We start from the raw sequence: 27,962 nt of genomic DNA on the forward strand, positions 1-27,962 counted from the left end.
GATCTGTCCACAAGAGCTCTCTCGAGTGCTTGTAGCTGAATTAGTCTCCATCATTCCTGTATGTACAGTTGGGATTATTTTTGCAACAAGTGAGTGATTCTGAACCCAGGACCCTTCTGAAGTCTTTTTCAGGTGTATAACCAGTGAACAGCAGGTGCTCAGCCCCTACCGTCCTGCCACAAAGCAGCCATTGATGCGCAGAACTGGAGGGGCAAATTGTGCAGTTACACCAGTACAGTACCCCAGAGGTCTGATTTTCACGAGTGCAAGATTTGGCCTGCAGACACTGGGAGAAACTAAGGAGCTAGTGTGCGTGTCTTACCTCTTCTGCAGCTTTCTTCCAGTCCATGCGCAAGACAAAGATCAAGAAGGAAAAGGCTTGGAAGGACATGCAGACGGCCATCCCCACCCACAGGCCTGCATCAAAGTTGAAATCTGGGTCAGCAGCCTGAAAATGCTAGGTGCAGTCCTGGCTTCAGTGCAGTCAGTCAATGGTGACGCTTCCATAGACATGAATGGGAATCAGTGCTTTGCTCCACACGTCTAGCTGGCTTCTTGTTACTTCAGACCTGATCCTGAGATGTGCAGCCAGGCACCGTTTGGAGCCTCGTGGACTCCCACCAGCACCCCTGGAAGACCTTCTCCTCTAGGCTAACCGGACCCAAGGCTTTGTGCCTCTCTGAGCACAGAACACACAGTGCTGAGTTCTGTTATCAGAGGTAGCTGTATTAGCCTGTAGCTTCGAGAACAACAAGAAGTCTTGTGGCACCTTATAGACTAACAGATATTTTGGAGCATAAGCTTTCGTGGGCAAAGACCCGCTTCATCAGTTGCATCTTGTTGTTCTAGTGTTGAGTTCTGTTCGTTTATCTGGCTTAGCTCCACAGAGCTGTATTCATGGTGCTCAGCCAGAGCAGATAGAAGTCGGTTTCTCTGGAGCTGAACTCCAGATTGCTAAGGGCACTAGAGACAGCCCCAGCCTCAGGACGAGGCAAGCAAAGTGGCTGCCTTAGGGCCTGTGCCTTCAGGGCCCCACATTCCAATTGACAGTACTGCTGGCTGCCCACTCACCAGGCCTGCTGTCTGCCTGCCACCTTGAGCACTGCCCACCGGCTGGGCCCTGCCGGGCTGGCTCTGAATGGAGAAGAATTTGGCTCAGCATCCAAGCCTTTAAAATTGCTGGACCCAAGACATGACTCAAGCGCTGGAGTCAGAGGGAGGCTTCTATCCCATGGAGGTCCTTATGGGCAGCAGATGCTTATCCCAACCCCCGATTCAGCACCATGCATCCACACATGGTGAGACCCACTGCAGTCATTAGAACTGAGCTACGTGCATTGCTGAATCAGGGCCTCAGGGAGGGCAAACTGGGGAACAGAAGCATGCAGCTGGTGGAACCAGCTCTGCTCACATCACGGACACCACCAAGACTCCTGCAGGCTCACAGGACTGAGCCCCACAGAGGGGGAGAGAGTCCACAGTGCTCAGAGTATTCAGCATCTCCTGTCCTCAGTGTCCCCTGAGAGTATAATAGCTAATAGCTATATTAATATATATATTAACTATATTATATATATTAATAGCTATAATAATTACTATTATTATAATAGTACAATAGCTAATAATAGCTAATAGCTGTCCTCACATACCTATTAGCCCCAGCTTGGCAGCAAACATCAGTGAGATCCCAATGGGGAAGCCGATGACGTAATAGCCAATGGCATTGGCAATAGCACCGATCTTCTGGTTTCCTGTCCCTCTCAGCACACCACCACACGTAGCCTATGGAAACCAGAAACAACATGCGGAAGCCATAGCTGGAACCAGGTGGGCTCTAGGGGAAAGGATTACTTGGTCGTTATTAACTGGGCACTACTGCAACAATAGCTCATGGAGCCAGGACGGGATGAAGTCCTATTTCACAAATTTCCCTCCAACAAGGAGACTGTCTGTTCTGCCCTGAGCTACTGCCAAAGGCAGCAGATCAATGTCTGAAGCTTCAAGCTGCCCTCAGACACCAAGAGGTGTAGCAGCTGGTAGACCTGTCCTTGCAAGTGTGCAGACAGCAGCGGGTGCCCTTATATATCCATAGGTGAGAAGAGATATGAAAGTACCATGCAGAGGGCCAAACCTTGGTGCTATTCGGAGCTTGTGAGTACTTAGCACCTCCTAACACTAGGCCATCTGCTTAGGTGCCTAAATAAGAATCAGAGCAGCCACTATTTGGCATCCAAGACAGGCAACTTTGGCAGCAGATTTGTAGCCTTTTGGTGGCAGGAGCTGGGACGTCTTGGTTGCACTGACAAGTGGCTACAAGCACCCGGTGTTTTAAAGTGCCCCACGATCCCACAGGCTGCTGCTTTCAGACACAGGCAGAATTTTTTCCCCCATTGATTTTAGCAGATTGCAGGCAAGTGGCCAAGGATCAAGACAATAGAACAAGCCAGAGAGTTCCAATCAGCTTTACCAGGTGGTGCATTAAAATACTCACGCCTACTGCATCAAGCAGGTGGAAGGGAGCAAATATCAGCATTACCTTCGACACCAAGGTAACAATTTCGCTGTTGGGAGAAAGAAACGATGCAATCGTTCTGGCATGTGACACCGACAGCACGGTCTGAACACAGGACTGGAAGTAAAGAACTCCTCCATGCTTCTAAGCCCAGCTCTGAAACTGATTCGCTGTGACTTGCTCTGTAGGAGGCTAAGAGCCTGATCCAAAGCTCAGTGATAGTCGGTGGGACTCTACTGCCTTTGAATTAGACTTGGAGTTAGAGGTGTTACAGCAGTGGTGGGCACCATGAGGGCCGTGGACTCCCTAGCTGCTCCCCACATGTGTTTCTTGGACACTGGGGCACCAGAGCCCTGCACTTCCTACTCCTCCCCGCCCTCTCCCAGCACTTTCTGAGGAGCTGTGAATTGCCTGAGGGAGGGAGGGAATCGAGCCATCCCCTCCCTTCCAGAGCCGGGATGCTGTGAATCAGCTGTTCCTGACATTATAGTTCTGGGAGGGGGATGAGAGGGGGTCAGCGCTCCTTCCAAAGTGCTGGGAGGGAGCAGGAGGCGTAGGAAATGTGGGGCTATGGGTCCCCAGTGTGCAAGAGGCACATGAGGGAGGGGGAGCAGACAGGGAGGCTGTGGGGCTGCAGGTGGAACCCCAGAGAGCCGCCAGCTGCTGCAGCACACTGAGGTGAAGGAGTGCCACTCGTACGACCCACCCACTAGTGGTGGCTGCCCATCCCTGTGCTATAGTTTTCACACTGGACACCATACTACCCAACGGCCTGGGGAGAACCTCGGGTGGGAAGGGAACTGGCCAGATTTGAAGTTACACACCAGTCCCTAATTGGCTGCTTCTGAGTCCACACCTCATCCTCAGCACCAGGAAAACAACAGTCCTGGAAAAGTCCAATAAGTTAAACAATTGTCTTTGATGGAATCAGAATACTCACATGTCACTGGTGAAGATATAGCCCACTACGTCCTTCAAGGAGCCCAGTGTGACACTGACCACCATGCCAAATGCTCCTGCAAGACAGTCAAACAATAGATTTGATTAAGATAGGCACCATGGTCTTCTCCTCTCCTGGGCAGCTGTTTGGACCAAGATATCTGGGCAGTTGGCACTATGTTTGTTCACTGCTTGATGTAGTGGGAGCCTAATCCTGGTGGGGAACTCTTGGTGCTACTGCCATACAAAACAGGGGAATTTGATGAGTTAATTCCCCAGGGATTCCTTCCGCACAGGTCCTGGTGCAAGGAGTAGAGCACTAAATCAGATGCTATGAAAGCAAGCATAATTGAAGACATTTCCTAGAGGAGCTTAACTGAGTTGCCTTTGAGGAGTTCAGTTCAAGTAAGGACAGCCTGTGACCAGGGTTCCCTCTAGTTTTTTTCCATCTCTGGGTAGAAGAAATTTTATGTGCACCAAGGCATGTGAAAATGTGCACCACTGCCAACTGCAGGTGCTCTGCTGAGCAGCTGGGTGGCATCTGAATTGCTCCTCAGCTTATAGGGAACAGTGCATGTGACCCACCTTCACAAAGAAGTTGAAAAGTAAACGTGATGGTCCCTATCTCCAAGGAACTTAAGGGCTATACTTTAATGGTGATGCTCTCTTTTCTCCCCAAACACCTCAAGCCACCATTAAAACATCACAAAGAAAACAGTCTGAAATTTGAGCTAAACCCTCCTGTCCGGGAAGTGAACCACTGCCACAAATTGCCTAGACAAGTTATGGAATTATCACAGGAGGTTTATAAAGACAGGTTAGAGAAACACCTGGCAGGGATGGTCTAGATAAGAGTCCCACCTCTCCACATGGGGTAGACTAAATCAATGTTTCTTAAACTATGCTCCATGGAACACTCGTGTTCCATGAACAACTCACAGGTGTGCCACGAGCAGTTGGAAAAACAATACAAAGTTTCGCAATAACTGTTTTACGATAACGGCACTGAAACACTTTTATTTCTACGTCTCGTGAAAGTGGTAGTAGTCTGGCAACACGGCAAAGTTGACTAACATTGTGCTAGCGTCCCCTCTCCCCCAGTCTTCTCCTATCTGTACGGTGGCGTAGCAACTAGCAATACCATGGCGGTTACACTGTCAGTCAGCTGCATGACACCAGCCAAGATGCGGGTGTAGCATGTTATGGTTTATTTTCATAGGTGTTTTGCATTAAAAATATTATTGTTTGGTGGTCTCAAAATGTTGAAGAAACACTGGACTAAATGACCTATGGAGGTCTCTTCCAGCCCTACGTTTCTTTGAGCCACAGCACCATCCAGTATGGGTTGTAATATCAAGTTTCAAAGGGTGATTTGTAGATTGTAAGTTCTTGGGAGCAGGGATTTTTAAAGGGTTTAGTATTAAGTTGACAGATAGGAATGAATGGCTGTAATTTAGGCTTTATTTTAAAAAAAAGACCCTGGCTGGGGCTGGGTACCCAACCTAAGATGGGCAGAAACATTTTTAGGGTCAGATTTTCAAAAGGAGTGAACACTGGTGAATCCCCAACCTCCCAAATGAAAACTCTTTCTGCAGCTTCTGCTTTAATGGGCTGCCCTCAGACAGGAGCTCTGGGCAACCATCCATCTACCAAATCCAAGAGGATGACAATTATTCCTTTAAACCGTGGGAGGCTCTCTCCTACACCTCCTCCTTCAAGCCAGATTTTGTCTTCTCGGCTGGAACCCTGCCCCAGCTGCACCTGCCCTTTGCTACTGGGCTGGGCCCAGACAGGGGAAATGGCTGTGAAGAATCCAGTCTAAACGGCTTCAGGTTGGGATTACACAGAGGCACCAATAAGGAGAAGGAAATTCAGGTTCATTTGTAGCACTAGTTGCCTGGGATGAAATTTTTCTCCATTTGGTGCTGTCCCCAGAGAGGCCACCAGAAAAACATCACCCCAGCAGTCACTGGGTAGAATAAGACTGGCCAACCCGTGGCTCTCGAGCCACATGTGGTTCTTTGCTCAATGACATGTGGCTCCTGCTCAGAGCCATGCACCTGGCCTGCTCGGCACTGCTCTGCGCACGCGCCCCAGCACTGTCCTGGAGGGGGAAGCACGTGGCTGCAGCAGTGGCAGCTCCCATGAGACCCAGGCATTGGGTCAGAGCAGGGGGAGGGGACAGGGCTGGGGGTATCTGGCTCTGGAGGAGGGAGAGGGCATTCTGCCACGTATTTCTGAGAGAGCGAGAGATTATATATCTAGTTAGCTGTGCGTATATATTTTGGCTTTTAGTCTCCAGCTGGTTGGCCACCCCAGGATAGAAGCACACGCTCACCTGCGCACAGCAGGGCTGTTATAGAGGATTTCTTTGCCTGCGCTGCGTCACCTGCTCCCAAGGCATTGCCGACTTTGACCGAGGCAGCCACGCTGAAGCCCAGTGGCACCTAAGCGTGAGAAAACAGGGCCACGTGTTTGTGGTTAGGGTTTGTGCGGCCGTGCTCATGACAGGATGCTAGTGGCTGAGGGAGCCTGCAGTAACCTAGCTTTCCCTTTACAGGAAGGACAGATAGAAGCCAGCATCACTTGCCCTCTGCTGCCTCTTCAGACTGCCTTGGTCCCTGCCAAGCTACGCACTACCCCGGGGTAAGTACAGCAGCACTCTGGAAAACCAGTAGGTCCTCACAGCTCTGGAGAATTGTCCTCTGGGTTTAGCATCCACAAACGCTGGAGTAATAGCACAGGCATAAGGGAGTATGACAGGCAGAGGCTGCACCAGCTTCTTCAAACACACTAGTCAGCTGCAGCACTGGCTTATTCCAGACCTGTAGTCCCTCCCAGGAGAGTTCTGCCAATGCAACTCAGTCCTGAGGTGCAAGAAAGAGCCCCTGCCAGGACAGTCCTGGGAACCACCTGCCACAAACCCCAGGTTCATCAATACAGCTCTGCCTCCACCGGCGGCAGTGCCTGTTATGCCAGTTGTCCGCTCCCCACCCTTGCTCCACCAACCCTCCTCCATCTTACAGTGCCATCTGCTCTTCCGGTCTTGGCACCTCCAGAGTCCTCAAGGCCCCTTGATCCTACCGTGCAGTGCGTCTCAAGCTTAGCTCTTACCATGTACGCTGCAGTGAACAGCTCGTAGATTACGGACTGTGCTCCCAGCTCCACCACACCGATCAGACCTAGAAAAGAGGCCGGGCTTTTGTTGTGCAAAGGAGAATGAAAAGAGCTTCATTCCTTGGAGGAACTATGTTGTTAGGCTGTCGTCCGACTGGAGTGAGGGAGCACCAGCCTACCAAATCCCAGAGGGGGGATGACAGGTTGGAGTTGCCTCAGGCGGCTTCATGAATGTCTGCTCAGCCACCTGGGCTACTCCCAAAAAGCGTGCGCAATGGGAGACCCCTGCTAAGGCAAGGGAGGGAACAGGCTCCTTCACCTGTAAGGAAGCTCCCGATCTCAAAGGTCCACCACTCAATGCACGTCATGAACATGCCCAGCATGGCCAGCCGAAAGAAGGAGCCCCACTCTTGGAGACAGTCCCTGGTCCAACCTGCAACAAGACACAGCGAGGGATAAGAAAGGTGGACTACCCACCTCTCTCTGTCCCCAGAGGACACCACACTTGTAGTCTCCGCAGGGGGCAGCTCAGCATGACAGAGGAGCAGCCATGAGCCACAAGGTAGAACTTCATGGGCACAGGTCCAGCCAATCCTGCAGTCTCATGCAATGGGGTAACATGGCCCGAGGGACTGATCTCAGGGCCATACTCAGGCATGAGCCAGAGGCCACAATCCTGCCTCCAACTCCAAGCACTGTGCTCAGCTAAAGAGATGGAGGGGAAATCCTCTGGAAGCAGCTGACACGTTTGCACCTTGCAAACAAAATCAACCTGGCTAACTTCCCAGGGATCTGAACCCAAGACTGCTTCCCTCTGCTCTAGCAGCTGCAGGACCAAGCCAGCACCCTGGAACGGGATGCAGACAAATGCTACCTTCCCAGGTCTTGACGTGTATTTTCTTCCACCACACAAACAGGAAGAGTAGAACAGTCTGGGTGTACTGGGAAATGGTGTTGGCCCAGGCAGAGCCCCTGCAGGGAGAGGTTGAATGGTTACAAAGGGCATTTCTCCATTAAACTGAGCCTCTTTCTCCTGTGTATTTCCTTGGCATGGATGCAAAGAGCAGGATCATCTGGCATCTTAGCCAGGGGAAGCTTTTACACACAGCTCTGCTAACGCACTCGGAGGGATGTGCAGAAGCCTCCTGGAACTGCAGCCATGTCTCTTCCCAGCCACTGCTTTCCCAACACACCCGCACACTGAGCTACAGACCCTGGTTAGTCCACAGCTATGTCACTTGCTGACAAGTGTCCATGCAACTGCCCTGTACTGAACAGACTCACCTGTGATGAAGAGTGGCATGACGGTGTCCTGCTAGGAGCACACAACCCTCAATGATAGTGACTGCAAATGGGAATGCCTCTGTGGCATTGCTTGTGATTCAATTCTCTACCCATGGACAAAGACTCAGCACCATCCAGTCAGGGAGCCCCCAGGGGAAAACAGCAGCCTTGGGGCCAGGTAGGCCCCAGGATCTTTGCTAAAACCCAGCCCCTGGGAGTTTCTGACCCTGCTCATACTCACACCAATCCCAGCCTCAGCACATAGAGGAAGAGGGCGTTCATGGCCACATTGAGGAGATTGGCTGCGACCCCCGTCACCACCTGGGGCAAGATGATTGCCTGGGAGGAAGGGAAAGTGAACCAAGAACCACAACCAGACATCCAAACCCTTGGCCAGTTCAGGAATCCAGTCTTCATTTCTAACTGTAACAGCATCATTTGCGGGGAATTAAGCTGCCTACAGGGCTCCAGGAACTGGCCAGGCTGACGTCTCCTGACCAGAGTTTTCAGCCAAGTTCAGGTGAAGGCAAGGCAATGTTGGAGGTGAAGAGGAAACCTGATGGCAGCAGAACCTGCCATTTGGGAGACCCAGAGCCATTAAAATCAGTGATTAGTGCACAAAGTTCCTAAGCAGACAGGAATGTGGCTGCATCTTCTGACATCCATGCTCCCTCTACCCCTCAAAGGCCAAGAAAGAGACAGACTTCCCCCTCCAGCCCAAGAGGCCTCAACAGTTTCCTCTGGGGATCATCGAAGCAGCTCTGCCTGTGACAGAGGGCCGTGCAGGCCAGGAGATGCTGTGCTCCCACTGCTGAAGGGGACTGATCAAAGACAAGTACACTGCTGCCTTTTCCAGCCCATGCCCCAACAGGGGGGAGCAAGCTGGGATCCAGTGCTTTCAGGATGGTCTGAGAGATGTGTTTCAATGTACTTGTATGGCTCAGAGCCCAGCTTGCTAGCAGGAATAGTACCTGGCTTTGTAAGTATCTTGTCTGCAGCTGGTTAAGAAATGCTGCCTGCAAGGTGGAGAGAGATATCGTTAGATTCCATTTCATTAGCAGCACCGTAATGCCACAGAGGGCTGCCCACAAGCTACTTCCTACCATCACTTAGTGGAGGTACAGGAATTAGACACACCCCGCCATCAGTTCTGGGGCAGGAGTTGGCTGCAACGAAGCTCACAGAGAACAAGATTTCTCTCTCCTTCAAATCCCCCATCCAAAGTATTGTGACATGATCAAATGCGCTAAAGCAGCTCTCTATGCCCTGCTTCGGTTTATGCATCTGTGGCTTCCAGTCAGCTGCTGAGCCCTTAATGTTGGCAAAGCCTTCCATTCTCCCCTGGGCTGGCCAATGTGTGTAGCTCTCCTGCTGTTCGGAGCAGTGTCCTTTCCTCAGCTGGGCACCAAATATCACCTCTCACACAGGGATGGCACAGTGGTCTCCTGAGCTGCAGAGAGACACATCCTGGGCTTTGTCCTTCAGGGCAGTGGAATGCAACAGCCTCAGCGAAAGCAGATGGAACAGTGGGCTTATGAGCCAACTATGCTCCAAAGCCCCAGCACACAGTACAAAGGTAGTCAGGAAGGCAATTTGTCCCAAGGCCTGTTCTGATCCTTGCCAGAAGCCTGGCAGCTGCTAATGTGTGTGAAATTGTAGGGGCCTATCTCAGAAGGCTGGAAGGAACCTTCAGAGGACATAGAGTCCAGTCCCCTGCACTTACAGCAGGACCCATCACCATCCCTGACTGATTTTTTTTTTTTTAATCTATTTGCCCCAGACCCCTAAATGGCCCCTCAGGGACTGAGCTCACAACCCTGGGTTTAGCAGGCCAATGCACAAACAACTGAGCTATCCCTCCCCTCATATAGCTTTAATATGAAATTATTGACCATGGAGACCTCCGATCCCAATGCTCCTGGGAGATAATATTATACAGGTTGAACCTCTCTAATCCAGAACTCTTTCATCCAGCAACAGCAATAATCTGGCATGATTAGCTGGGCAACCACTTATCCTGGGCGTGGCCAAGTTTCCCGTGGTCCCATAAAGTTTGTTTGCAGCCACCAGTCCTGGCTCTCAGTGTTCTGTGCTGTTATTTACTTGTAATTTACCCCTAAATGTCTTCTAAGAGAGCAGTTAGCAGTGGAAGTGCTGGTAATGCTGCTAGACAATATTGATCTCCTGTGGTCCAGCAAATTCTCTCACCTGGCATTGGTCAAGTCCCAAGAGTGCCAGACTAGAGAGGTTCAACCTGTATGCAAAAGTGTTGCCTACAAAAATTGCTCATTAAACATGCAGTAGTCAGTCTCTGAGTGACGAGAGGGAAGGCTGCTTGAGGGGGCCTGTATTCTGAGCAGGCTGCAGCTCTGTATTAAAGTTTCAGTGGGACACGTCATCAACACCCATAAATTACAGTTGCCTCTCGTGTTCTGCGGAGCAGAGGGCACGTCTCATTACTCGGAGCAGCAAAGCACATAGTAACCTTAGTGGCTACTTACAGGAAGGGCTGGGATGAAGATCATCACGTAAATCTGGGTTAACCTGGAAAAACAGTAGAATTTCCATCCAGTTAACATCACAGTACGAGAAGAACCAAGTGAAGGAAGTATGCACCCGTAATTTCCCTTCATTTTGTGCTAGGTGTCCTCACCTGGTAACTCACCAGCAGCTTGCAGGTCCTTCCATACAGGGACAAATAGGGGACAGGAACTATAAGTGACTTGGAAAATTGTATGGAGTCTAAACTGGTCTCTCTCTGAATTTAGTGCCGGGTAAGGATACTGGAGTAAAAGCCCTAGTGACTGCTATTTTCTCAACTCAAAGAGAAGGTGTAGCAGGGACACCAGCAGTATAAATGCTCTGACACCCAGCAAACTGACTCGGTCATGACATGGAAGGGCCAGCTAAGGGTGGAGGAGGTGGAATACAAGTGGCTTATTCCACTCTGCTGACCCGCTAAGATGGGAGGCAAGTCTGGTTCTGTCTCCCCGGACTGACTAAGCAGGGCTTGTGGACCATGTCATTGCTATAGGCAGGCCTCCTGAAGCCCAGATGTGGACTCCACAGCCACAGAAGCACCTGCTGACTTCATGGGAGTGGCCGTCAGGACTCACAGGGGAGTCAGCACAGGGACAGAGCTTGGATTGCTACAGGGCAGGGACAAGATGCAATCTCGCACCAGACCTGGAGACTTCGGGGTCCTGTCGTAAGAGCAGCAGGATCCGCTCTGTGTTGATGAAAAGAGCCCAGCAGGGGAAGCAGCACAGCAGCAGAATGAGGATTCCACGCTGCAGGATGGTCCCCACCCGCTTCGTGTTCTTACTGCCATACGTCTGGGGAAGAAAAGTGGAGCTGAGAGGTGAGCAACAAGTGTCTGAGGCAATAGGGTTAGATGAATGGAGTCTGGTGGGCAGTGAGAGGGGTCATTTAACTGACCTTGCCACAGGGCAAGATCTTCTAAGAAAGGCCTCAGCCTTCTTCCCAGGGTCAGAGATGATCTGGTCAGCAAGTCCCAGAAAATTACACAGGGGCCAGACCAAGGCTCACCAAGGTCAACGGGAGTCTTTTGACCTACAAGGATTTAGGATAGGTCCCATAGATTGTGCACAGCCTACGTCTGGTGCAGGTAACCTTCCCCACCAGCCCACGACTTGCAGCAGGATGGAGATGTGCTCCGAGGACCAATGGAAGGGTGAGAGGGTGATTGTCAGTTGTCATCCCTCTTCTTTTTCCTCCACCAGCCCGCCAAATAAAACCACCACAGGCACAAGACACAACCAAAGGGAACAGGTAAGGTCAGGTCCCCACCTGTGACATTAGGGTGTCACATGCAGATGCTAGGCCAGAGCCAACAGAGATGCCAGTAACATTGATAACCTGGAGAAGGGACCACAAAGAGACAAATCAGGGAGGGAGGCAGCTCAGGCTGTCAGGCAGGCTCAGAAAAAGAGATGTATTTTTCCCCAACTGGGTGGAGCTGAAGTGGAGATTTCAGTGCCAATTTTAGGCTTCCAAATTTCCCTTCTTTTTGGAATGCACATTAAGGCCCCTTAACCAGCCTCTCTCACTTCCTCCGTTTGCCAAGCTTCCTCCCCAATTAACATGTAAATACCCCAAGAGTACAGATAACAGGCTACTACTCTTTAGTGGACAAGCCATTGAGACACAATAGATGAAGACTCTTGTCCTTGTGACATCAGACTGTGCTTACCAAGTTCTTGAAAAGAATCACTAGGAAGTAATTATTTTTCTTTTTAAATCACCCAGGGTTAAAGTGAATAAAAGGTAGATATTTTAAAAATACAAAATTCCATTTTGTATTTAAATTACAATTTTACATAAATTAAATACAGGTTTTCTTTTAAAAAATAAACCTATTTAAAATACATTGAAATTGGCAATCTATGTTAAGACCTAATCCAGAAGAGGAAGTTACTCACCTCATGCAGTAACAATGACTCTTCAGCTACGTCTACACTTACCTGGAAGGTCGACGGCTGCTACGCCAATTGCATACCAAAAATTGTCCTTGCAGTTGTTGACTTCCACGGCTGTCTTCATGGCAGAAGGTGGACAGGAGTGCTCCTCCCGTCGACCTTCCTTAATCCTCACAGCTCACAAGGAGTTCTGGAGTTGATGCTGAGCCCAGAATTTGCTGTTTCACACGTGCACAAAATGGCACCCGGAAGATCAAACCTAAGCGGTCGATCTTCCGGAGTTAGTGTAGATGTAGCCTTCGAGATGTGTACCCCTACGGGTGCTCCACTGTACATATATGCTCCCCTGGGCCTCTAATCAGAGATTTTTTGTATCAGTGTCCATTTAGCCCACATGTGCTCCCCTTACCTTGTGCTCTGCCTCAAGGCTATCTACCATAGCCTGGGCAACAGCCCCTCAGTTCCTTCACCACTGCAGAGCCCTATAGAGAGCTCCAAAGTAGAGGGGAGGTGGGTGGGTTGTGGAGCACCCATAGGGTGATACCTTGTGCAGTAACAATGGTTTCTTGAGATGTAACTTCTTCGAGTACTGTCCCTATGGCTGTTCCACCATAGGTAATTCCCAAGCATACTCAACACTGGATGCTAGGGCTTCGGAGCAGAGTCCGTTCCCACATAGAATGCTATGGAGTCGAAGATGGCATTAAGAGCCAAATCTTCATTGATCACAATGTTCTGTAAGTGTGTGGGCAGAGGTCTAAGTTGCTACCCTACAGATTGCTGAGATAGAAATATCTGTAAGGAATGCAACAAGGAAGAAATTGACTTCATGGAGTGCATATGGACCTGGGATGGGAACACGCTGTGCCCCTACTAACCACGATTAATGCAGTCAGAGCCCCATTTGGATAGCGTTTGAGCCAATATCACAGCTTAGAAATCTTTCAGTGGATGAAAGGAAGCATTTAGGGGATTTACTTAGTCCTGGACAAGTACAGTGCCAGTGTTCTTCTAATACATAGCATAGGTGGAATTATCTCCCTGTTGTTACAAAGTGGTTTTGGGACTAAATGTAAATTCTGTTATACGATTGCTTAAATGTGTATAGATATAGCTTATCCTTCTCATTACCACACAGAAGCACCAAATTTAGAGTAAAGGCTATGCTTACTTACAAATCAACATGTTTTTACAGTTATTAATGAATGAGAATAACCTTTTCTTTCCAAAACTAAGAAAGCACAAATGCCAAACAAAATTAAAATAGATTATTTTAACTGAGGTTTCCTGCTTGATGATTTAAATAACAATTGAAACTGGTGATTTTAATCACTGTGATCTAAATTAATCCACCCATCATACAAATTAAACCTTTAGTTAAGGGAGAACAGAATAATACATACGGATACAGCAAGCGTCACAGCATCTAGCTCAGCCTTCCCCAGATGGCCACAGAATATGGAGCTGACTACGCTGATCAGGAAGACCAACAACTGGGCTAGGAACTGGGGTGGAAAGAAAAAGTGTCAAGAGGGGGTGATAAAAATGGGAAGGAAGCCAGTCAGAAACGGGGAGAGGCTGGACCAGTGTAGGGGTGAAAATTGCATAAAGTGATGCAGTCAAACAATATACTTTAGAATTGACCCAAGAAAAAAGTCAGTTTGATTTTGGGTGTGCACATATTACACAGTGATACTCAGGGCCATCCTGGGGGCCAGGGGCAGCGTAGCCCCCCAGTTCCCTGGCATGAGGCTCCAGGCAACCCCCTGTGCTGCAGGCCCTGCTCCTCCCCTACTCCCCACCAATCCTGCGCTCTTACCCCCTCCCCTGAGGCAATGGGGCCTGGGTATTTCCTGGGGCAGGGCACAGCAACGGTGGTAGGAGTAGCAGGGGGTCACCTCCCATCACCCCCCACGCTCACCATGCAACATGAGCAGTAGTCTGCTCCACCAGGCCCTCCCGGCCTACTGAACCCTGCTTCTCCATGAGAGGGGGAAGCAGCTTCCACTCCCCGTCATCCATGGTGAAGCAGGGCTCAGTAGCCAGTGAGGCCATGGCAGAGCAGAGTAGCCTGCCTCCAGCGCCACCTCACGAGTGCCAGGGGAGGGCCAAAAGGAGGTGATCCCCTGCTGCTCCTGCCACACCCTGCCTCAGGAAATTCTCTCCCCAGCTGGGACAGCCACCCCACCTCACCCCACGGCCGGGACAGCTCTAGTAACAGTGCATTAGAAAGATAATCTTGTATCAGAGGCCTGGCGCAAGGCCAAAGGACTGATCTAAAGTAGTGGTCAAGCTGTAGGCCTCACACCCTGCCTCTGATACAAGCTCTCTTCCTACTCCACTTAGAATCCCCGAAGAAGATCACAGTCCCCTGTACTGGGCTCTGCACAGTGCACACACTGCAAGAGTTTACCCTCTGGCAAAACAAAGCACTGGTCAATCAGGGAGAAAGACCCATCAGGTGCTGTGAGGTTTTAAAAGCTTGCTGCTGCCTGCCTGCACCCCGGAAGCTCACAGAGGTCTCCCTGGGGCTGTATCAGTCTAGACATTTGCTTAGTTTTATAGCAGGCTAGAGAGAAAAAGCACAAACTAAGCCAATACAAGCTAAAATGTCCTACGAGGACATGTTTATACTGCTCTGTGTGCTGCCCAGTGAGATGTTAAGTGCAGGGTTTATATTTTTATATTTCAATTGATTTAGTTTGTCACAGCTGGAAGAGTGAGAAAGTAAGCCATACTTCAGTAACAGTGAGCTGGGTGAGATGGGTCTGGTTTTGCAAGCAAATGTTTTTAAGTGAGGTGAAATTTAGGGGGAAGTAAGAAAAATCAGATTCATGAAAGGGGTACAGTAGTCTGGAAAGATTGAGAGCCACTGGTCTAGTCTGCAGCTTGGCAGATCTTTCTTCTGTGGCATTTAAATACTCAGCTATAAGCATTTGTTCCAGGAAGAAAATAGGGATGTTAACAGTTAACTGGTAGGGACTGGAGCAGCCCCCACCCACTAGGGGCCTGGGAGTGTTGTGAGCGGGGGCTCTCAGCCTGACTAGAGCAGCCCTGGTCCACAATGGCTCCATGACTGCTGGGAGCTGGGGCGCTCCAGCCTGGCTAGAGAGTCCCTGTCCACAGAGGAGGGGGTGCTCCAGCCTGGCCAGAGCAGCCCTGGTGCATGGTTGTGTGCCGAGGGATGGAGGTTGAGTAATCACGCTGGGGGGCATATCCCTGCCCTCAACAACATTCAAGCCACATGTCTGTGCAGGAGCTTGCTTAAAAATGTATATTTGTTACTTCTGACTAAATGAAGTGCCTGGTTTTAACACAGCCCCTGTGTTTTGTACTTAATTGTTCTAGTGTTTTTGCTCCAAAGGGGGGCTAGAGTAACTTTGGGAACACAAGCTGGCCAAGCACATGCCACTACAAAAACAAGGGCCAGTGTTCTGAAGTTGTGAAGAAGCAGTGTTGAACTGAAACTACTATTAGAGGGTCGTCCCCCCGCATCTCAAATGTCAGAGAAGCCAGTGAATAAGAAAACTGTGTCTCAGTGAAGAATGTGCCAATTCACGAGATAAGCACTGGACCCTGCCCCAGGACACAAGATTTAGGTCTAGGTTTACGCATGCCCAAAGTTCAAGGTGGGGTTGGCTCCACGGGGCTGGTTCAGGCGCCATTTCTACAACAATCCTTTTTGCTTTATTACAGCAGGGTTGGGAGACCTTAACAGATGCTGTGAATCCCATTGTGTTTAGACAACGTCTAGCATACAGTGAACAGCCTCAGCCCCGCCAAAAGATTCCCATCCAAACAAGACCAAATGGATGAAAGACGTGTTATCCCCATTATACAAATGGGAGAGAAAGGAAGGGCCCAACTCTCAGCAGAGCTCAGCACCTACTGTGCTGATTGAGCTTGAATTCATCTGAAAATCTACCTCAGATTATGGGTAGCGAGCTAAACAACTTGGCTAAGGTCACAGGGAGGCATTTGGAACAGACACCATATTTCTTAAGCACTGGTCTACGGCCAGACCATCATTCCTCTCTTAAGGCAACATTCTGATCTTCTCATAATACCTCGTCTTCCAGCAGTGCCAATGGCTGCCCAAGAACAACATCAGGAAATGAAGGAATCCTATTCACACATTCCTTCTAGGGCAGAAGGGAAGCACAGAGCTTAGCATGAAGGGGAGATGCTGGGGGCCAGGTCCAAAGGCAATGGCAGCCCTAGGCATTAGTGGGGAGAAGCAGCCCTGGGAACCTCAAGGCCTGTACAGCTTGGGCCAGAATGTAACCTCTTCTATCTCTGTTTTTTGAGGACCTGCCAAGGAGAACTGAGATGAGGCAATTGAGTCAGAGATCCCCTTGCGAGAGAGCAACAAGCAAGAGCAACTCAGAGGGCCATCGATGGTACAGTATTAGGAAAGAAGAAACGTGATTTGCCGTGCTCAAGAGAAGGGCACAAAAAGGAGTTCACCGGGGGATACCAACGTAACAAAAAGTCATTCAACCCACCACCACCACCTCTCAAAGGTACTTTGGCCACTCAATACAGTAAAACAGCTCTTGAAGGCGTGCCAGTCTTGCCTATTTCTTCACACCCATTGTTTCTTTCAGGGAGACGTTATACGCTTCAGGCCCGTCTTTTAGCCACTGATTCCCTGAGGCCAGAGCGTCCCTGCTTGCCTTGCCTGCTTCCCATCACCAGAGGCTGCAGCCTGCTTCGCCATGGCACCCTGGGATGACAGGTGAGCCGGCCCTGCCCTCGTCTGGGGGCATGTTACCTGTAGAAGCACCTCTCCCACCAGCTCCTGCACGGAAAGGGAACTCGACCGGACCCCACTTCTTCCCGATCACCCACATCAGCTGTGCTCTGCCCCCGCTTTGCACGACAGCCCCGGCCGGATACCTCCTAAGTTCCTGGCCTCTTTTAGCGGCCTCCCAACCCCGCCCCCCGCCAGAGTTACAGGTCTCCCAGCTCCAGCCCCAGCTCCTCCTTACCACCGGCCCCCCGATCCTGACCAGCTCCTGACTCTCCTGCCAGGCGCCCACGGGCAGGAGCCCGCGGAGTCTCCGCAGGCAGCTTCCCCGCAGCGGGGCTGGGAGGACGGCGGCGGCGGGGACCGGTGGCTCCATAGCCGGGGAAGGAGCGAAGTTCTGCCCCCCGGGCTGATAAATGCAGGCGGGAGCCGCCGCCGCTTCCCCGCCTCCCAGCGCAAGGCCCCGCCCGCTCGAGACACGTGGGCCTTCCCGCGCGTGGCCTGCGGCGCCCAGCCCCGTGCCCGGCTCGGGTCGGGGTCCCGGGCAGCGGAGCCTCGGGAAGGGAACCCGGGCGGGCTGAGAGGGACAGGCGGCGGCAGCGCCCCCATAGAGGCGTCTGGTCTTTGGCACTGCACCCCGCCCAAAGAGACCCCCACCGTCGGTCCCTGCACCCCAGCCCCAGAGAGACTCCCCCATCCTGTCCCTGCACCCCAACCCCAGGGACCCTCACCCTCTGTCCCTGCACCCCAACCCCAGAGAGACTCCCCCACCCTGTCCCTGCACCCCAACCCCAGAGACCCCCGCCCTCTGTCCCTGCACCCCAACCCCAGAGAGACTCCCCCACCCTGTCCCTGCACCCCAACCCCAGAGAACCCCACCCTCTGTCCCTGCACCCCAACCCCAGAGAGACTCCCCCACCCTGTCCCTGCACCCCAACCCCAGAGACCCCCGCCCTCTGTCCCTGCACCCCAACCCCAGAGAGACTCCTCCACCCTGTCCCTGCACCCCAACCCCAGAGAGACCCCCACCCTCTGTCCCTGCACCCCAACCCCAGAGAGACTCCCCCACCCTGTCCCTGCACCCCAACCCCAGAGACCCCCACCCTCTGTCCCTGCACCCCAACCCCAGAGAGACTCCTCCACCCTGTCCCTGCACCCCAACCCCAGAGAGACCCTCACCCTCTGTCCCTGCACCCCAACCGCAGAGAGACTCCTCCACCCTGTCCCTGCACCCCACCCCCAGAGACCCCCACCCTCTGTTCCTGCACCCCAACCCCAGAGAGACTCCCCCATTCTGTCCCTGAACCCCAACCCCAGAGACCCTCACCCTCTGTCCCTGCACCCCAACCCAAGAGAGACTCCTCCATCCTGTCCCTGCACCCCAACCCCAGAGAGACTCCTCCACCCTGTCCCTGCACCCCACCCCCAGAGACCCCCACCCTCTGTCCCTGCACCCCAACCCCAGAGAGACCCCCACTGTCTGTCCCTGCACCCCAACCCCAGAGAGACTCCCCCACCCTGTCCCTGCACCCCAGCCCCAGAGACCCCCATCCTGTCCCTGTACCCCAACCCCAGAGAAACCCCCACCCTCTGTCCCTGCACCCCAACCCCAGAGAAACCCCCACGTTTGTTATGTGCAGCCAGGTATGTGCAAATGTGCACCACCAATAAAAACACATGCCGCTGGCTCTGGGCATTCTGCTAGTCCTCTGGTGGCAGCTGAATCTCTCCTGCACAGGGCTGCGGAAGGCAGGGAATGGAGGGTGAGCAGGGTCACCCAATATAACATTAGGCATCTCCATGTCACCAGTCGTGATTTTCCAATCAGGGAAAACAGTTCCACCCAGGAGCTTTCTGCACAGTGCAGAAAATGGTCCATTCTGCTGCAGGGTGCCAAAGACTACATCACCCTCCTGAAGCTAACAGGTGTGGGGAAGGAACAGCCACTCAGGCCGTGTGACCAAAAACCTGGAAAATTTGCTAAAATGCTGTGCGGCGCCGTGATGCCAGATCGCTCTCTGGTTGCCTGGCATGGCAAGGTGTGCTACTGCGGAAGCCTCAACAAGTCAGGCCCTGCCCAAGAACCTCGTGAAAAAATACAAGAGTGCCTGGATGAGGCCTTCGAGGAGATCTCCAAAAAGGAGAAGTGCTCCAGCGAAAGAAATATGAACGTGCTCTTCTGAGGGGCACAGAACCACAGCTAGCAACATGTACCCATACCCAGCCCTGTAGCTGCACCCACCCCCAGCCTGCTTCTAGCATGTAGAATGCATACTCACCCACACCACTTGGTCCAGGAGTCTCAGGGACCAGCATGGAGGGGACTGCTGTGGAAGGGACTGGTCCCAGGTCTATTGTGAAGAGCTCCAGGCTGTCTGGCACAACTTCCTCTGTCTCCTCATTGTTCTCTTCCTCCAGGGCACCCAGCTCTTCCGGGCTCACCCTCAACTCCATACCAGTGCCTCCAGAAGTGTTGTAATTCAGATCAGGCTCTGTGGTGGGGTCACTCCCCATAAGCATATGCAGCTGTTCATAATAGTGGCTGGTCCATGGAGCTGCCCCTGAGCACTGGTTGGCTTCCCAGACTTTTTGATAGGCCTGCCGGAGTTCTTTCACTTTTACCTGGCATTGCATTGAGTCCTGGGAGCAACCTGAGGCAGTCATCTCGCGCAACATCTGCTCATAGATTGCCACGTTTCCCTTGGACACCCAAAATCTCTTCACCACTGATTGGTCTCCCCAGATTGCAAGAAGATCCAGAGTCTCCTGGTGGGTCCATGCTGGGGCTCTCTTGCAGCTCTGAGAAATACAGGGCAGATCACTACCCTGAGCGCTAATGATTGCAGTAGATGCTACCAACGCGGTGTGATGTGATGGGCAGCGGAATTTTTTTCGTGATGGGAGCCCTTTATGTTTATGGGGTTGGGCAATGCTGAATTCAAATCCAAATTCTAATTCTAATTCAAAATCTAATTCAATCAAAATGTCGCGAGCGTCCTGTGATCTTCTACCTGTGCACCTGGATGGAGAGCAGTGCACAACAAAGTGGCCTTACGTGGAGGGTCACCGCGTAGCTTTGTGAGATACATACGGGACACTTCTGGAGGCTAATAAATTCAAATAAGAACATGGTGCTTCCAGACTAGCATTGATTTGAGAGCGTAATTTCGAATTTGATATTATACCCATCCTCTAATATCGGTATTTTGTAATCGGTGTTAAGGCTCAATAAATCGAGATAATAGTATTAACTGTGAAGACAGTTATGTTTTAATATTGAGCTAACTCCTTGAAATTCAATTTTATTTCATAGTGTAGACACAGCCACAGTTGTTCAGCACCTTTGCAAGTCAGGCTTAAGAGGGAATCAGTTGTCTAATTATAGGTACCCAGGTGTGACAAACTTCACTATAGCCTGTTAGGGAAAGCTACAGACTGAGGAAATGAAAGAGACACACATCATCCCAGTCCTTTGATAGAAAGGGATAAACCAGCCTATTTTACTGAGGATCTGCCTAGGCTCTTGGCTATCTCCTCAGGTTAAGACAGGGTGCCTGGAAAGAGAGTCTTTGTAAATTTCTCTCTGCTTTCTGCTCAGAAGTATGAGCACAGAGGAGGACTTGTACAAACTTGTGGACAGTAAGAAGCTCAGCACACAGAGACTGTTGGCTGATGTCAAAGATGTGGAAATTCCCTGTAAGTGCAACCATTTATTAACATCTCATGCATTCCATGTGCTAGTTTGATAGTTTTTGTGTTGTTGGCCAGCTATATGATAATCAAGTTAATTCCAGCAGAAGGTGACTTTCACCTGCATAGGATGGGAGATCATAAAGTTCAGACAACAGCACTGGCAATAATTAATACAGAACTGGTGCCACAACCTTTACCTCTGACAATGGTGAGTTCTGTACCCCTGACTGGGCACTGAGGCGGGGGAAAACAATTGGAATAAAATATATTGGAGACAATAAAAATGTAAGTCTTGAGGTGGGAGCTGCAGGTGTAAGTCTTATCTTCCCACCCCAGCAGTGTGTACCTGGGATAAGGCAGGCCTCCCTAAGCTTTAGGTAAGACAGATGTGTTTAGGTAAGATAGATCTGTTCATTGTGTTGAAAACCCACCCTTCTTGTGCTTTTTTTCCCCTACTGTTGAGATTAAACCATCCTTGGATTTCAGTAGGTTTACACCTGCAAGCTGCAGTGAATTTGGCCAGTGGTTTTTAGCCTGTTATTTTGAGGCACCCCAATTTAAAAGAGATAATATCTGTCTAGCTGTAAGCCAACTGGAACGTGAAGGAACTCTGCCCTTTCAGTGCTGATTTTAGCACCTGGGGGATATTCTGTTCTCACATACGCTAATGTAAAGCCAAAATAATGGTGCTGAAATCAATGTGGTTACTCCCATTTATGGCACTGTGAGAGCAGAACTGGGCTCTTTGTCTGAAGATTTGGTATCTGATGACTTTTCAAGACTTCTCCTTTAGACATGCTTGTCCCAATTTTCAACTGCTGCCAAGATCCAGTTGTAAAAATTAAACCCACAAATGTACCATGTCTGGAACTTTTAAGATTAAGAGCTACCAAATCACAGAAGTGTCAGAATACAATAGGTTTGTGTCAAAGGCTTAACTGCCTGAGGAGTGTTCCTCTCTTGGGAGAGGGCCTCTCGCTGGCTGATGTCCAGATGCCATGGAAAATCCACTCCCTTTCAGGATGGGCTTTTGCAGTTCTGAGCTGAGGCTAACACAACATTAAAAATGAAGGAGTCTTTTGGAATCAAATCAGTTTTGTTTAAGAAAGAAAGCATCACGTGATCAGAGGCAGTAGTTGTTACTGAGTGGAGCAAATCTACAGATTTAGTACTTGTCTTTACAGGAAGATTGACTGGAACAGCTGTTGCAGAATAAGCTATTCCTCAGTAGTGATTCCAGCATAGCTTCCTGTGTGGCCAATCTGTTCTGGAATAAAAGCCACTTTAATATTGAATAACTGGGGCACATTATTCCAAAAGAAAAAGACTTTATTGCAGAACACCTTGTTTCACCTCAGTCAGTTTCACCATGCATACAAACCCATAGGCTCATACTACAGATTTTGCTATTCCTCAGGCCTCAAGCTTTTTACTTTTCCACTGCCTCCTCCTGTTACCACAGTCTTGGGCTAAAAGCACTCCCAGCAATACTGCAAGTAAGTTGGCTTTGAAATGATGGATGCTGCTGCAGCCATCAGAGAGAAGTAGGAGCAGAGCATAATCACTGCTCAGCAGCAAGAAAACAAATATAACCTACTTGGAACCTACCAACTTGCCCACATTGGATGGAGACAACCTGTGAGTTTTACTTGCTCAGTCTCCAAACACTTCTTATCATTTGCAATGATGCTAGGACCCCCATACCTAAATAACTGAGATGGAAAGGGAGGAATAAATGGGAGAAAGACCTGAAGATGCTTTAGCTGAACACAAGTTATGGGACGCCACAGAGGGATAAAACGTGGTCTATGCATGCACGAGAAGAGATTAGGTGATCTAATGATTAGATGATCTTCCTTCTGGCTTTGAATTTATGAACGAGATAGAAGAGAGGGACTAGAACAGTAGTAGGGAAGACATGCGATGGCTGTGAAGTGGTGCTCTCTGGAGGACACCTGGAAAGAAAGGGTTTTAGAAAACCTAATAACAGAGACACAGGATGAAAAATAGTTTGAGGGAAAGAAAAGCTCTGAAAACAAGATGCAGCAGGAGATGGGAGGAAAAGTATGAAATAGGAAGACTAAAGGAGAGGAGAAAACATAGGGCTTGATATTCAAAAGGGCAGAAGCTTAGAGCCAATTTCTCACCTCATGTGTACCTGAAATTACTATGAATCACACAATAGTGAACACCTACTTGCCCTAATAGCAATTCATGCATTATGTGTGTAAGTTAGACTGGTATTTGCATATACATTTTCTCCACATGACCCTGGATTTCTGCTTTTTTGACAATCAGGGCCAGATAGATGTTTTCCTTTTCTTTTTTTTTTTCCTGTGGTAAATTCTCTTATGCATCTGCTTTTAATCTATGGTGTCAAGGTGATTTAGCCACTGCGACCTAAATATCCCCTAAACCAAGAGAAAACAAAACAGTCTTGAATGTTTCCCTGGTTAGTGGCTATCTTATTTTCTTTTCCAGACTGGTCCCCTTTTGAGGACACGTCCCCTTCACGCTTGTTTGGATAAATTGACAGGCATAAGTCTTGCATCTCTGTTTTACTTTCTCCAGATTCTAATCTCCCAAAAGATCAGGGTTGCTTGAATCTGGGATTTTTGGTTTGGAGCCTCATATTTATAAGATTTGTGGGGTTGTTTTTTTTTCTGGACATTACCATTCTACTGACCTCTCGCCTTACTCAGCCAGTCGCAAGTCCCCTTTGTTTAATTCTCTGTGGCTGCACCTCCTGGTCCTAGTGCCCCACACTCTCATCTTCCCTTTTCTGGCACAGCAGCTTATCTATTCGTGGATGGCATGGCCAGACCTCATCCCGAGCTCCTGCAGTTTCTAGGCACAGGTGGGTGAGTTCAGGAGGCACTGAATTTTTTGATACAGGCTTTAATGCCTGGGCTGCAAACACAAAGTCATTGCTAGCTATCGCCACTAGGTGTCACGAGAGTCCCACTAACACCTGCTGTAATATAGTTACAAAACAAAAAAGCCGTCCTGTAGCACCTTAAAGACTAACAATGCATTTTATTAGATGATGAGCTTTTATGGGACAGACTCACGTCTTAGATCTGGAGAATCCTAATAACTGATAACTGAGATGAAGAGAATTGAAAGAAAGATAGAAAAATAAATCAATAAAATTGATGAATCAGCAAAATAGGACAGGGCAGGAGGGAGAAGGGGGAAGAAAAAATGTGTGTCTATTAAGTTAAGTGGTCCGCCTGGTTACTGTGAACATCAAAGGTGGAGGAATTGTCCTTGTAGTGCATAAAGTGATCTATATTTTTGTTGCGTCTGAGGTGATAAGTATCAAATTTGAGAATAAAATCCAGTTCAGATGTCTGTAATCTGGTGTTAAAATCTCTGTTTTAGAAGGCATACCATTAAGTCTATTAAGTCTCTCTCTAAATTTTAATGACAGTATATTATTTCAGCCAGAGCACTATTTGAAGTTCACAGTTGTGGCTGAAATTGTTTCACCTTCACTAGTTATGGGTGCAATCCCAGGTTAATAGAACTGAAAGAAGTTGGAGATGAAAATTATAGTCCTCTCTTTTTCTGGTTTGTTTCCTTTTTTGCATCTGAGAACACTTTTTGCATATTGCTTTTCATCATCTCCCTTGTATACTCAGTTAAACAGTCAGTTTCCTGCTGGTTGAACTAACTTATTAGGATTAGACTTGTTATAAAGGTCGAGAGGACTGTGGATAAACTTTTACAAATACTTTTAAAGACGCATTTGGGATATAATATATAAATTGGGCTGGAATTTTTAATGGATAATTTGGAAACTTGGGCCTGATGTCTTTGAATAACTATACTCAGGTTTAGTAAAGTTATGTTTTTAACTTTTCTTATTCTTAAGACAAAAAGCAGAGCATTGTTTGTTCACTCCTCCTGTAGGTCTTGCAGAGCATCAGAACATCACTTGCTGAATAATTTACTGTGACAGAGAGAACAAATATTATTGTTCTTATAGCACAGTGCTTATACAGGACTGCAACTTTGTCTTGGAATCAGGACTGTACATTAATAGCTACGTCCCCTGCTTTGAAAAGTATGAATAGCTAAATAAGGCAGGACACATAAAAAGAAGACACAAAGCATCTTGCTTTGAATGATCTCTGAGGAGCAGGTCTTGGCAGAGGAAGAAGAGAAATTGTGATGCTGTAATAAGAGTAATGAGAATTAATAATAATAATTTCTAAAATATCCCTGGAAGTGCTCTGGACACTGCACAACAATTTTAAATACAATAAAAGCAACAACACTGTAAATGCAGATAAAAAGCCAGATGAAGCATCATTAAAGAAAGGATGTCCTTTACAGCAGCTGACAGAATTTAAAATTGTTTTCAGGTGCTTCTTATTAATAGAAAGGGATGCACTTTATACTATATAGCTGTTTCTGAGTCTGTATAACTACATATATATCTCTTTGTGTGTCCAGAGAAAGATACTTATATACAGAAATTATGTGTATAGGCCAACATTTTCAAATTTGGGAGTGGAATCTTACAGCTGGGCCCCAAAGCCATATTTTAGATCCAGCCTTGTAAATTTTGCCACTCTTGCTTGAAGATACTTGTGTGAATAATCCCATTTCACTCAATTATTCTATTGTCATGCTTAGATCTTTTGCTGCTGGGACCAGAGTGGTTAGCCTCTTGCAATGGGGAGCCCTGGGAGGAAAATAAGACAAATCATGTTATTTCTTGATCTATGTTCCAAGTAAGTACTTTGGGGAAGATTCTTTGCGGGTGCAATATGTCATAGTCCCATTTAAATCAATTGTCACCAGTCTTGCAATGAGCAGTGTGAATGCATAGGGATCTGCCTGCGGGGATAAGGCTTTGGATTACTAAAAGAGAAGTAATTTTTCAAGCCCAGTTTGGAAGTCATTGTTTTATGCTTTGTTTCCATTTTGCACTTTTGCCAGATGGACAATATAATTCAATTAAGTCACTTTCATATTTGGAGCCATAGCACAACAGTGTTTGCTTTTGAAACACTGTGAAATGTTTGTTTAAAACTCTAATGGTTTCATTGGAATTTATAAAGAAATTATGGACACATTTCCTGTTGCTGTTAGGCCTTGTGAAACTTGGTAACACAACTTACTTTTGGGGCCGTATGCAGTGGTGTTAGGAACAGGGCCCTAATCATCTTCCAACACAGAGTCAGGCCTGTATGCAGGAGTTTTTGGGGTGTGTGTTTTTTTTTGTAAATGTGGACCACCACCACTTCCAGTGGGCCCTGCCCTTGTTGCCATCCTGTTGACCTCCTGCTCCCCTCCAGCCCATTTGGCCCTGCCCCTTTCCCCCAGCATATCTGCTGCTGGGAGCCATGGCCATGTGCACTGGGGCCCCTGCTGCCCTACTTCTCTCCTCTCACATGCACTGAGCGCCAGAGTCCTGGCTGCCACGCATCCAGAGCTCTCCTAGCTGCCTCCAGCCCCCCATGTGCACTGGAGCTTTCCTGCTGGCATGCAGGGTGGAGGAGCAGTGTTCCCTCAAAGAATTTCCATCCTTGGATGGGTTGCCTTTTCTTTTGGGAGGGTTAAAATTTCTCATGTGCAGCACCAACACAGAGGTAGAGTGTGGATGTGCCCCACCAGTACAAACAAAATACCTAGATAGAAATAGCTACTGTAAATGCTTCACAGGTGTGGAAGAAAATATATTAAAATGAGGGATAATGACAAGGAGCAGTGCTTAGCATGTGTATTTAATATGAAATCCAATCAAAAGGAAAGGACCACAACTCGTGGGGCACCTGTATTATCAGCCTTTCTAACAACTCCAGCTAGTGCACACCCCAAAATGTGTATTATCCCCACTCCGCTTAGCTTTCAGATGCTAAACAAATCTACGAGTCAATTAGAAAAACTCAACAAAAGTTATGGGATGGCATGTGAGAGGCTCAGGGCAGTGGGCTGGGGGTGTGGGGGTGCAGGGTTGGGGTATCTGAGGTGCACGGGGTATTGCATTGGAATGTGTAGGACATTTAGAAGATAGGGCAGGGCTGTGGATGTGGAGATGCAGGAATCAGGGTTGGGGGGCATGGGTGCTCAGGATAGGTGGTTGCAATGTGTTCCAAAGTTAGGGAAGGGTGCTGGGGATGTCGGGCGTAAGGGTTGGGACATGTGCAGGGTCCAGAGCAAGATATCAGGTTTCACGATGAGCTTGGGGCAAGACATTGGGATGGGGGTACAGGCAGCAGGGCAGAGGTCTGGGAATTGGGGTGGAGGGTACAGTGTATGTAGACAGGGGCCCAAGGTAATCAGGGGATCAAGATGGAGGTGGAACAGCCCATGGGGGTGCAAATGTACCCCCTCCCCACACACACAGAGGCCTGGATTAAACCAGCTAGGTTCCATATATATAATGTCCAGTAATTACAGAATCATAGAATACTAGACCTGGAAGGGACCTTGAGAGGTCCTCGAGTCCAGTCCCCTGCCCTCAAAAATTCAGAACACTCCATTATTTATTCCTTCTTTGTGATACCAGCTCAGAAAGGGCTTAGTGACTAGGGATTGAGGAAGCCACTTTGAAAGTGTGCACACAACAGACCATGGTAATTAGCATGTCTGTACTATGTTTATCAAACAAGGGAAAAAAACAGCCCAAAAGTAGAGAGAACCTGGGGACAAATACATTGTTGGGGAGACATGTAAAGCTTCATGGGACTTCAGCAGAGCTAGGATTTCACCCTAAAGCCCCAGTTCTGCAAACAAGCTGCACACAGACACGTAACTTTACGAGCAGGCATAACCCAGTTACAGAGTCTAACTGCTGAGAGTGAGAGGTCTCACTGGTACAAAGAAACCACTGAGGATGGGGCTGAAGGGGTTTTTCTCTGATTACTTCCCTATGAAGAAAGCACCACAGGCCCCAGTTCCCTCTAAGTTTGTCCATCCATGGGTGGAATAAATATTATGTGCACCTAGGCATGTGCAAATGTACCACCACTGCTGGCTGTGGGCACTCTGCTTATCAGTTGGGCGGCACCTGAATCTCTCCTAGGTGGCCACTCAAGCACTCAGTTTACAGGAAATGCTGTGCAGGACCCTGGGGGAGGTGGGTGAAAACTGGCGGAGTGGGACAGTGATATTCATGCAGCAACAGGACTCTTGTGGAAAGCAAGCAAGCCAGGGGAGGGCTGACTTCAACGGTAGGGTCTTTGTGGGGTGCAAGGGAGACTTGCTGCTGCAG

General features: G+C 49.1%; 1 protein-coding gene and 2 long non-coding RNA genes across 9 annotated transcripts in view; 2 read left to right on the forward strand and 1 right to left on the reverse strand.

The window, feature by feature from the left end:
- The window catches only part of LOC142023026 (uncharacterized), a 21,548-nt gene extending 10,522 nt beyond the window's left edge, over positions 1-11,026 (forward strand). The window contains exons 2-3 of the long non-coding RNA XR_012648101.1: positions 6,012-6,097; positions 10,887-11,026. This is a non-coding gene — a long non-coding RNA (uncharacterized LOC142023026). The remainder of the gene's footprint in view (positions 1-6,011; positions 6,098-10,886) is intronic.
- SLC47A1 (solute carrier family 47 member 1) overlaps positions 1-17,799 on the reverse strand; it is a 23,796-nt gene extending 5,997 nt beyond the window's left edge. The window contains exons 1-15 of one of the 6 annotated variants that reach the window (XM_075013524.1): positions 17,283-17,792; positions 13,695-13,796; positions 11,663-11,731; positions 11,039-11,187; positions 10,354-10,396; positions 8,824-8,868; positions 8,094-8,191; positions 7,443-7,540; positions 6,888-7,001; positions 6,566-6,633; positions 5,790-5,898; positions 3,453-3,528; positions 2,492-2,561; positions 1,650-1,782; positions 323-417 (exon numbers count right to left, since the gene is read on the reverse strand). In XM_075013524.1, coding sequence (XP_074869625.1) covers positions 323-417; positions 1,650-1,782; positions 2,492-2,561; positions 3,453-3,528; positions 5,790-5,898; positions 6,566-6,633; positions 6,888-7,001; positions 7,443-7,540; positions 8,094-8,191; positions 8,824-8,868; positions 10,354-10,396; positions 11,039-11,187; positions 11,663-11,731; positions 13,695-13,796; positions 17,283-17,738 — 1,725 coding nt within the window. In that variant the 5' untranslated portion in view covers positions 17,739-17,792. Of the gene's footprint in view, positions 1-322; positions 418-1,649; positions 1,783-2,491; positions 2,562-3,452; positions 3,529-5,789; positions 5,899-6,565; positions 6,634-6,887; positions 7,002-7,442; positions 7,541-8,093; positions 8,192-8,823; positions 8,869-10,353; positions 10,397-11,038; positions 11,188-11,662; positions 11,732-13,694; positions 13,797-17,282 lie in introns of all 6 variants that reach the window. The other 5 variants (XM_075013527.1, XM_075013525.1, XM_075013523.1 and 2 more) reach the window with 5 other exon arrangements.
- On the forward strand, positions 11,074-20,168 carry LOC142023025 (uncharacterized). 2 transcript variants are annotated; one of them, XR_012648100.1, is made up of 5 exons: positions 11,074-11,213; positions 11,596-11,644; positions 16,600-16,814; positions 16,899-17,029; positions 18,870-20,168. It is a non-coding gene; the product is annotated as an uncharacterized LOC142023025 (long non-coding RNA). The 2 variants fall into 2 exon arrangements; XR_012648099.1 differs by having other exon boundaries at positions 18,931-20,168.
- Positions 20,169-27,962: the final 7,794 nt, after the last annotated feature.

The sequence above is a fragment of the Carettochelys insculpta genome, chromosome 19, assembly GCF_033958435.1.
Source record: "Carettochelys insculpta isolate YL-2023 chromosome 19, ASM3395843v1, whole genome shotgun sequence".
Taxonomy (NCBI): Eukaryota; Metazoa; Chordata; order Testudines; family Carettochelyidae; genus Carettochelys; species Carettochelys insculpta.